At 45.2% G+C, this 10681-nt stretch overlaps 1 protein-coding gene across 4 annotated transcripts; it reads left to right on the plus strand.

The window, feature by feature from the left end:
* Nucleotides 1–3982: 3982 nt before the first annotated feature.
* On the plus strand, nt 3983–10448 carry LOC123057950 (transcription factor TGAL5). 4 transcript variants are annotated; one of them, XM_044480811.1, is made up of 14 exons: nt 3983–4051; nt 4641–4762; nt 4878–5026; nt 5550–5668; nt 6003–6103; nt 6268–6495; nt 7142–7189; nt 7284–7343; nt 7428–7505; nt 7586–7631; nt 7722–7993; nt 8106–8345; nt 9757–9899; nt 9986–10448. In XM_044480811.1, the coding sequence occupies exons 2-14, from the start codon at nt 4760–4762 to the stop codon at nt 10077–10079; spliced, it is 1581 nt and encodes a 526-aa protein (XP_044336746.1). In that variant the 5' UTR covers nt 3983–4051; nt 4641–4759; the 3' UTR covers nt 10080–10448. The 4 variants fall into 4 exon arrangements, with proteins under 4 accessions (XP_044336746.1, XP_044336753.1, XP_044336757.1 ...); XM_044480818.1 differs by having other exon boundaries at nt 3984–4051; nt 6006–6103; XM_044480822.1 differs by lacking the exons at nt 3983–4051; nt 4641–4762; nt 4878–5026 and adding an exon at nt 5232–5350.
* The last annotated feature ends 233 nt before the right edge of the window (nt 10449–10681 follow it).

Genomic DNA, 10681 nt, shown 5'->3' on the forward strand with positions numbered 1-10681 from the left:
ACTTGGTGCTCCGGCTTATCTAGGATCAATTTGATATGCACAAGCTATCCCCATCTTGGGAAGGGCCCTTTGTGGTCAGCAAAAATCTGAACAATGGGTCATACTACCTTATCGATGTTCAAGACCACAAGGACCCACGCACATCGGAGGAGGAGACCCGTCGGCCATGGAATATTGCTCATCTTCGGCATTACTACACATGAGCCACTGGCTTTTATGATGCACATATTATGATAATGTATATATTATGATGAATATAATAAAGCCGGCTTCCCTGTTAATTCAGGGCCTCTGTCGTTTCATTCCTGAGAATAATGAGTATTTATTGTCATGATCACTTGGGAGCTTCCTGCTCATGGAGCATAGCTATGACTACTCTTTTGGTCCGGCTTGTATGCCATGATTATAAAACACTTGGGGGCTTCCTTCTCATGGAGCATAGCTATGACTACCCTTTTGGTCCGGCTTGTATGCCATGATTATAAAACACTTGGGGGCTTCCTACTCATTGACTATAGCTATGACTACCCTTGTGGATCCGGCTTATATACCTGGAATAAATTGTTACTTGGGGGCTCTTTGTTCAACGGACAAGAGTTTTTATGACCCTTGTAATAGGCTTGGAAGCCAGGTGTATTCACCTAAAAAACCGGGTTGACCTGCCTTTTTTAAGTATGTCACTCCGCCCAGATTGACTGGAATGACTCGCCATACTTTTGACAAGTCAATCTTATACAGACCCTGAACTTGTCAAAGTTAAAACGACGATTGGTCATGTGAGGACAGGCTTATAAGGTTTGCATGAAGGTTTAACTCAGCGGTTGTGCGACCCTTTGAAAGCACTTGATTTTTAGCCTTGGCAGCCTATGAAAAGCCTTGTTTTTTATTTATATTTGAAATTTTTTTGAGGTTCATCTCTTGTGACATGTTAATACATGGTTGAAAATCAATGAAGGTTATGATGCCTTATGATGACATTATCCGGTGTTTATTTACCCGGCCTGGCTTTGAACTATAAGTCGCCAGTATATAAAGATCTTATATACCTGGAAGCATTGTGCTCCAAGTTTTGGGATATTACCTCTTGCTGTACATGGCGTTGTAAGCCGGCAGTATATGATAATTGAGCAATGTATTATATGCTCAATCTTTTGGGTTGTCACCCTTATTGCGCTGGTATGATAAGCCGATAGTGTGAGCAAATATCACAGGTATTCTATTTTTATTATGATTATATATGGTTATGATTAAACCGACCCTGGTTATGGACTGTTTTAGTCACCAGTGGTATTATATGGGATATTATGACCTGTCCTGCGGTAAACCGCCTTTCTTTGTATGCAGGAATAGACTCAAATTGATAATATTATAAGCATAAACTCCTGCGTCCTTTTTCCCGTTTAACCCCTTTAAGCTAACCTAGTTGCGATGGCTCCACGACTAAGTCCTTTCACTAGGACATCTGTCGTGACAATTCCACGACACTAGTCATGACCAAGCGGTTGTACCGCTGCTCCCGGGTGGTGGTACCGCCACCGTGCTTAAATTTGACTGGGGTGTGTCTCTGGCGGTTGTACAGGCCAAGTACCGCCCAACAACTGGTCTGGTTCCTGTTTTGATGCGGTACTTGGGCGATAGTGGCTCGGTTGTGCCCCGCACACCGGTACCACCGGTGCCCCAAGCGGTTCTACCGCTTGGGACTTAGCCACCCAAGTGACCAGGGCCAGGTGGTTGCACCGGTGCTATACCGCTCGATCACCACACACAGGGGTGACACCCTACTGTTTCAAAGCGGTGGTTGAGCGGTGGCTGGGCGGTTGTTCCGGTTGTTCTCCACAACCGGTACTACCGGTCGTCTACCCGGTTATACCGCTTGATAGGGTTTCTGCAGCGTACCCGTGAGTCCCGGTTGTACCAGGACAAGGAGCGGTTGTACCGCTGCGGGGCTGTTTTCGCAGTAACAGTTGGATTTTAGGGTTTGGTATATAAGGGTGGTTCTTCCACCTACCACATTTACCTCTTGCCTCTCTCACTCCACCATTAATGACACTCAACCTCTCTTGCCCGATCTCTCTCTAGCCACTCAAACTTGTTGATTTGCTAGGGATTGAAGGAGGAGACCTAGATCTACACTTCCACCACAGAATATTTGCTACACCCATACTTTCTTGTGTGGATTTTGTTACTCTTGGGTGTTTGAGCACCCTAGACGGTTGAGGTCACCTCAGAGCCACATTCCGTTGTGATGAAGCTCCGTGGTTTCGTTGGGAGCCTCCAATTCACTTGTGGAGAGAGCCTCAACCTTGTTTGTAAAGACCCGGTCACCGCCTCCATGGACACCAATAGTGGAATCACAGCATCTCGCATTGTATGAGGGCGTGAGGAGAATACAGTGGCTCTAGTGGATTCTTGGGGAGCATTGTGCCTCCACACCACTCCAACGGAGACGTACTTCCCCTCAAAAGAAAGGAATTTCGGTAACACATCCTCGTCTTCACCGGCTCCATTCTTGGTTATCTCGTACCGTTACTTGTGCAAGCTTATATTGTGTTGCATCTCTTGCTTTCTTGAGTGCTCGTTATTGTTGCATCATATAGGTTGCTCACCTAGTTGCATACCTAGACAACCTACTTTGATGCAAAGTTTAAATTGGTAAAGAAAAGCTAAAAATTGTTAGTTGCCTATTCACCCCCTCCCTCCCTTTAGTCAACTATATCGATCCTTTCAAACCTGGTATCAAGTAACAACGAAGTACTCCTTTGCGATTGCGATTAAAAGGAGGTCAAAATCTCAATCTTGAAGCTTTGTGATTCCATTATTCAATAGGTGTTGCGGAGTCCGTGCGTGTGATGGTGTGTGGCTATGTTATATTGGTGTTTCTATCAAAAAGTTTTTTAAGGGAAAATACATGGTTGCTGGAGCAGTCAGCAAAGTGGAAGGTGGGTATTTTTTTTGTGAGAACAGGAAGAAGGAGAGAGATTGAATTCAAATAAGTTTTTTTAGAATGAATTCAAAGAAGTTTTTTTTCCTCAGAAAGCACATAAAAGGTTATAATTATCTAACATAACGGAATGTTTAAAGTAAATCATCACTGCGACCTTAGTTGAGTTTATTAACCCAGCCACATGAGCCTCCACTAGGACGATTCTCATGTAGCCGTGATTTCTCTGGCTTTACTTTTAACGGTCCTTTTGAGGAAAATGTTATTGGCATAAGAAATCTGAATTGGATTCCTAAAAGAAGGAAATCTGAATTGGCATCAACAAGTTGCAAGCAGTTGAAATTCTCCATTTTCTTCTTAATTTTGTGTTCAATCCCTTTATCTGTCTTGTTTTATGTTCTTATTAATGATGATACCCAACTTGCAGTTCTGAAATCTGAACCTGTGATTTGATGAGGACTGTGGTTGCTTCCAGTTGCCTGCCACAGTGCTCACGGTTCAGCTACCATTATTTAACCTACCAGTGATGTCTGTTTGTACTTTGTACCATGATTTCAGAACCAAATGCACTTCCAAGGTTTGACCTTTTGTGCAAAAAAATTCTGAGCCTTTTTTTTTGAAAAGTTGCAAACTGACTGTTGCATTTGCTGTATTTGACCCCCCAAAAGGAGAGGGCTGCTGCACATTTACAGAAATGACTGGTTGATTGTTCATGGAAAATAGGTATTCAGATATTCTTTTTGTATACATTCGTGACCAGATAACCAGTAATATCCATATAAATCAAGTGTGGATCACTTGCTCTGTTCCTGTGATGTGATGCCTATGGTTCCTGGTTACAGAACATATTGTGGAAGTGAACAGTATAAAGTTAATGGTCAAGGATTGTGCCATGAATTTGCCATTTCTTTTCATCTTTGCGCTTCAAGCAATCTGTTCCTAACTTGATTGTTCTTTGCAAATTTCTCTCTTCTGCCCCAAGTGCATCAGACAGGAACCGTGTCCTCGGAGGTTGAGGGGGTGGAAGGCACGCAAAATGATCTTCCCGGCCTCTCCGTGGCCAAAGGATTAAGCAAATCTGCGCAGAACTCAGACGCCAAGAGCTTTCCAGTGAGTATAAATGCACTTTCGCTTCACCGCACTTGCTTTCATATATACTCGTGGCCCCTACTTTATCCAAAGGGTTAAGCACTAATATATTCTCGTAATCGATAGCGATCCATAAGCATTTGCAAACAGAGCAAAACGGCAACGTTAAAACTAAATTTCTATTCAAGGGGGAAATCATTTTAGTATTTGGCGCGTGACAAGGCAGTGATGCTGACCTGTTAGCTGGAAGTAAGGATAATCTCAAATGAGCACATTTCATGCGCCCCCAAAATATACATTCTTTTTACGCATTTGTAGAACTGCTCAAACCCCCTACTTTGCACTTAGAAAAAGAAGTCTTGTGTACTCCCTCCTCTTATCTCTCTGTCTCTCTGTTTCTCTCTCCTCAATGATCTTTTTGCTGGGAGTACTTGCCGTCGCAGCAGCGAGGCCAGAGGGCGCCCAATGAGAGATGAAGTGCTGTTACAGTTACGGGGCAGTATAGTAGGAGACAGGTCTCCTGACAGAGCCACATCCTTCCCTTATCTCCACTCTCCTCTCACCGTCTCTCTCTAGCCTGTGGAATCTGAAAAGAGACACATGCTCGTAGGGCATGTTCAAAAGGACACAATATCTTCTTCGCGGTACAGTGGTAGGTGAAACTCCAAGGGCGATTCGATTTGACAGTGTGGGAGAAGACAGACAGGAGAGGAGGCAACATCCTATCATATGGTATGCTCCTCTTCTTTCTCCAATCTATCTATAGTTTCGCTGTATACTTGAATACATCGTAGTACTTCCTACGTACATGCATAGCTCTCACTGGCCTACTGTTCACTTGTTGCAGAGTAGAGTTCTTCCACTCATTGCCATGCTGCAGCAGGGTGAAGGAGAGAGTTCTTGGGGGATGGCCAGTGATCGTGGTAGAGCTGTACCACTCGGCCAAGCTCTTGGATATGGAATCCAAGGCCATGCTCCTCCCCCTGCCAACTTCCTGTACTGCTCCTCCTTCGCTCTCTAGTCTATATCTCTCTCTCTCTCTCTCTGCTGTTTCTTCAACTGCTAGTGTACGTGCGAAGACAGCACACAAGCTAAAGTTGCTCCTTTTTGCATCTACTAGTTTTCAACTCCGGCTCTTGCTTGCTATAAAATATAGGCCTCCTCTCCTCTCCCCCCCCCCCCCCCCCCCCCCCCCCATCACCTCTTTTTAACCACCTTTATAACCAACTCTGCTGCTATATATATCCAACTCTTGTGCTTATTGGGTTACACCTCTTCCCACGAACCAAATAGTTTCTTAATGCCTAAGGCCTGGATCCTGTGAGTGATTTCCTCTTACCCTCCCTCTTTTTTGGCTCTCATCCTTATCTATCCACCTCTCTAATCTTTCATGTTGCCTTTACATTCTTGAAAAAGCTTCACTAGTTTTTATCTGCTCTGTCATATATTGCATATGCCTATCTATATACCACCGTATCACTGGCTCTAAATTCTGTGCGCCTGCTGCTTTGTGATCCAGGAGGGAGTTGCAACCGGCAGCCGCTGCTTACTTTGGCGAGTTGGAGGAGGCCCTTATCCATGGCACCTGCGCTGCCGGTATCGATCCTGTCATGATCGAAAGTGATGCCCACACCAAGTGTAAGAGACTATAACTGCCTTTCCGATCGATCTCTTCTCCCCCTTTCTCTGAACCTTAACCGCCTGCATGCGAGAAAGGCTTGCCCCCCTCTCCCTTCCCACAGCACACGGCATAGATAGATAGGCACACCACGCCCTGGCTTTTGCCTTGCCAAACACAGCCATGAGCCCTAACCACATGTAATTTGGGCAAGGTGCGGCAACAGCAAAAATGGTGTGATCCCGCGACCCCCCACGCCTCGCCTCTCTCTCTCCTCTCTTTGCCTACATTTTCGCAACCTCTTGTGGGAGAGGGCGATTGACAAGGCCTTTAATTCCGTTTGTATGTATGCAGCAGCGGCAGTAACAGCAGCGGCAGGATATCTCGCGGCTAGGCCCCCCACGCTGGAGATCTTCCCTTCTTGGCCAATGAGTCATCTACAGCAGCCATACAGTGTAAGCACTGCTTCTCTAGATCATTCGCAGGCTCCTACAGTTCCTTTCTGACCGCAGCAGCGGGGGGGAAAGTTGCTCTTGGTTAATTAACTGCTTGCATGCTAGCTCACTGTCTTCGTCTGCCTGCCGGCCTCCTCTTGTTTCTTGGATTAATTGCTTCACAGGGGAACTCGCAGTCAGTAGGGAGCACTGACTCCAGCTCCGCGCAGAACACAATGTCACAGGCCGAGTTGGTGTCCCCAGTGAGCATGAGGACCGACTCTGGGCAGCAGCAGCAGAACCAGCAGGAGGCGTTGATGGTGACCATTGATGATTACAACTACAGTCAAGGACTTGGGGCTGCACCAGCCACTGCACCAAGCTTTCAGCAACATGCAGGAGCCCAAGATAAGGTACGTAACAGTGTCAACGTTGATATATGCAATACTTTGTCGTCTTCATCATGGTTGTTTACGTTTTTGGACAAGTTCTTCGTTAAGCGTTTCAATGCATCCTCAAGCGGTTTGCTTTCAGAAGCATAAACTTCAGTCTGTGCTTTGAGCTTGAGCATCCTTTCAGTTCTAGATATGCCTTTGAATAGAAAAACCGAGTTCATGGTGGTCGTTGGGTGGGCACTGGGAAATGGCATATTTCTAGAAGCGCTGGAGAGTAGGCAATATCATATGGTCAAGGCTGGTCCAAGACAAAAAAAATAAGTCGCCAAAAAGATGATTGGCGACATCATAGTGATCTTATGTCCCTCCTTTTGATGGATAGAAGCAACATGATAACCACCTGAACTGTTCCTTGGAACATAAAACAACCACAATAGTAGTAGCACATTCTCTTTCAATAGTTCACAAAGATGAACTATTATAGACACTGCTACTGTTTTAAGAGAGAGACGTGCAGGTAAAAAAGCTCCTAGTGAATAGGTTATATTATAGGTGGGAAGCAACACCCTACAGGAATTTTAGCTCCAGGTATCTTACTGTATAACTAGTTAACTACCTAGCATTGCACACTGTTCTAACTTCCAAGTCTACCACTCTGATGCAGAGAAAGCATGGATCCACAAGAAAAGATGGCAAGTTGGTAGATCCCAAGGTGAGATTCATTTGGTTTCAGTTTGTTGCTTGCATGGCCCTGCATTTCATTATTGTGCCATACTCTTCTTACTTGCACATCTATTATTTCTTAGACTGAAAGGCGATTGGCGCAGAACAGAGAAGCTGCGAGGAAGAGCAGGCTGAGAAAAAAGGTGCAAAACAGTTACGATCAGTGAAAAAATCACTGGATGAAAAAAAAACACATTCTCACAAAAACAGTTGCACTTATTTTGCAGGCTTATGTTCAGCAGTTAGAAACAGGCCGGATTAGGCTTCAGCAGATCGAGCAAGAGATTCAGAGAGGGCGCTCACAGGTTCCATTTCTCTAGAACCGCTAACAGTATTCACCACTATCGTTGCCATATGCTGTAACGCTTTTAATATATCGTTTCAGGGTCTGCTCACGGGAGGATGTAGCGCGCCCGGAGAGATGAGTTCCGGTAAGCATCTCATCCCTTGCAGCATTACAATTTACAAGCTTTACAACGTTATCACGTCAGGTTCAACAACTTCTTGATTTGCTATTACAGCCGCTGTGATGTTCGACATGGAGTACGCCCGATGGTTAGACGAAGACAACAAGTACATGGCGGAGATTCAGGGCGCTCTGCAGGCCCAGGTCCTCGACGCGAACCTCGGCACCATTGTCGAAGACTGCATGCGGCACCACGACGAGCTGTTCCACCTGAGGGCCGTGCTCGCCAGGTCCGACGTCTTCCACCTCATGACCGGCATGTGGGCGACGCAGTCCGAGCGGTGCTTCCTCTGGATGGCCGGCTTCCGGCCTTCTGAAATCCTCAAGGTCTAGCGCGAAGTTGTTACAAGAATGCACAGTAGTGCTTTTAATTTATCTGACCTTTGTTTGATGATTAAGGCAATGTTACATGCTGAGTCTTGCCTTTTCTTTTCATCAGATGCTGATACCTCAGCTTGATCCGTCGACGAAGCAGCAGCTGCTGGGGATGTGCAACCTGCAGCAGTCATCAGAGCAGGCCGAGGAGGCGCTCGAGCAGGGGCTAAAGCAGCTGCACCAGTCACTGGCCGACGCGGTGGGCGCTGGCCCTCTCAATGACGGTGCAGATGTTGCCAACTATACCGGTCTCATGGCTCTAGCTCTTGACAGGCTCAACAACCTTGAGAGCTTTTATCGTCAGGTCAGTATTTTTCTCTTCGTTGCAGTTCATGCACTCTGCCGTTAAAATCCCATGTTCTTGCATGATTAACCATTTGCTGAACTTACAAAGAGAAATACATTCCTTTGATTTTCTGAACAATAATTCAACAGAGCAAACTAAAATAGTTGGAACTGAAAACTGAATATGGGAAGTATATTTACCATTAAGCTGAATCACTTAATTTATTATTGTTGAAATTCTGGTCCTACAGAATGTTGTCTAACTTTTCGGATAGATAGAAGGTACTCCCTCTGTTCCAGAATAGATGACTCAACTTTGTACTAAAGTTAATACAAAGTTGAGTCATCTATTTTGGAACGGAGGGAATACTAATGATATATAAGATGTGGTTGTGCACCATGGTCAACTTTGTTTGAGCAACTGGCTAGATCATGCAGATAAACATCATTAGCACTTTTCAGATTGCATAATTAGTCTCTTATAAACTAGTATATTGACTGATGTTTGTGGACCAATATTTTGAGCAATTGGTTGAGTCTTGGACAAGGTTCTTTATTTATTATTACATATAAACCGAATGTCTTAAGAGACATAAACACCTATCACTTTCTTCATAAAGCCCAAGTAGGAATATCAGAATATGACGTTCACCTTCTTGTCTTGTATAAATTATTCCATGTGTCCTACTCCCATTTCTGGCCACGTCTGTGCATCCACTCCGGCCCGACCTATCTTTGCTGGTTGTAGAACAGTTTGGATCATGCATGCCATATATGTTTGTTGCACTTGTAAAATCGCAAGGGTTCAGTCCATGAGTTGTAATAGAGAAAGAGACACAACAACCTAAACTTGAGCACTTAGAGATGAAGCAGAGGAGCCTTGAATTAAAGTAGGATCATGCTGCTCCACGAGATAGTAGAAAAATAAGTGGCGTTGTCTTTCTGTAGGTTCTCTTCTCCCCCCGTATCTGAATAAAAGGAGATCGAGACATCCAATTGCTCCACTTGAGATATCTAGGCCGGGGTTTGTGGATAAACTTTACTTTGGTGGAGTAGATATTTGGAGCAGTTTAGACATCCAAAGGCTTTAAAAAGAAACACGAAACTACCTTTATATATTCTTATTATAATCTGCGTTAAGATCCTACTACATAGCATAGATTGTAGATCACGGAGAGAAATGGCATCACACACCCTAGAGTTTGTAGAATATGCAACCGGCAGGAAGCTTCCAACTAGCCCATGTCTCAAGCAGGAACATTGGCTTTGCATCATCTTTCATTGTCATCTGATGCTGCCGCCACCAATCATTGCATTCTGAAGTGTATTATCATGTAGATAGTGCAACAAACGTTAGATTTCCCGTAAGCCCGGTTGCCAGTTAACCCGTTTCACTGGCCTAATATCTCAACATGGCATTGCAAGTGAAGGCCGACAATCTGAGACAGCAGACCCTGCATCACATGCGGCGGATCCTCACCACCAGGCAGACGGCCCGGTGCTTCGTCTCCCTCGGAGAGTACCATCGCCGCCTCCGCGCCCTCAGCTCCATCTGGGCTTCACGCCCTCGCGAGTAAGACAAACACGACGATCTCGCTCAGCAACAGCATAATACTCAGAATCACATCTCACCCTCGGCGTACACTCTCTCAATTGCAGGAACTTCATGATGCCAGAGAATGTCAGCTCTACAGCAACAGAGTTCCAGTCCGTTCACCAGCAGCCTCAGCAAAACCAGTTCTCCGGCCTCTGAAGCATCGCACAAATTCCGCCAACAAAAAACGCGAGGAGGCTGCAGCATTGTTCCATCATCGTCGTTAAGATATTGGGAAAGGGGAATATCATATCACTAGCTAGGGAAAAGGAGCAGAAAGTAGGCCGGCCAAGGGCAAGAAACTAACTGGCCTGGCTCATCGCCTGTGATGTTCCTATGGCTCTTGAACTGCACCAAGGGAGGGGTTAGCACCTTTGCAGGAAATTTGGTGCAAAGCGTAGAGGGAGATTAGGAAAAGGCAAGGGCCGGTGTGAGGGACGTGGACGTGGGTTAAGTTTGTATGATTATCAGTAGAGTAGGCCATTCCATTTGAGAAATGGGCGGAGGAATAAACAAGTAATCTGATCCGATCATTTGCCAAAACGACACGGTCAGATAAACCAGCCGTTACCTAATTTGTCCCCTCACTAAAATAAACCATTACCTGATTTGCGATGTTGCAACTTTTTCTTCCCGATATTGCAACTTGCGTTGAGGCCAGGACAAAATTATCCGGGGATTATGGTTATGCCTGAAAAATGAGCTGCTCCTTTTCTGTAAAGGTGCTAGAAAACATTGCTCAATAAGAACCCTTGGCCGTG

The sequence above is a fragment of the Triticum aestivum genome, chromosome 1A, assembly GCF_018294505.1.
Source record: "Triticum aestivum cultivar Chinese Spring chromosome 1A, IWGSC CS RefSeq v2.1, whole genome shotgun sequence".
Lineage (NCBI taxonomy): Eukaryota > Viridiplantae > Streptophyta > Magnoliopsida > Poales > Poaceae > Triticum > Triticum aestivum.

Bases quoted from the DNA above. Each gene is read 5' to 3' on its own strand.
- LOC123057950 (XM_044480811.1), top strand. The intron at 6,104-6,267 runs GTAAGCACTGCT...ATTGCTTCACAG, and splicing joins ATCTACAGCAGCCATACAGT to GGGAACTCGCAGTCAGTAGG. The intron at 7,632-7,721 runs GTAAGCATCTCA...TTGCTATTACAG, and splicing joins GCCCGGAGAGATGAGTTCCG to CCGCTGTGATGTTCGACATG.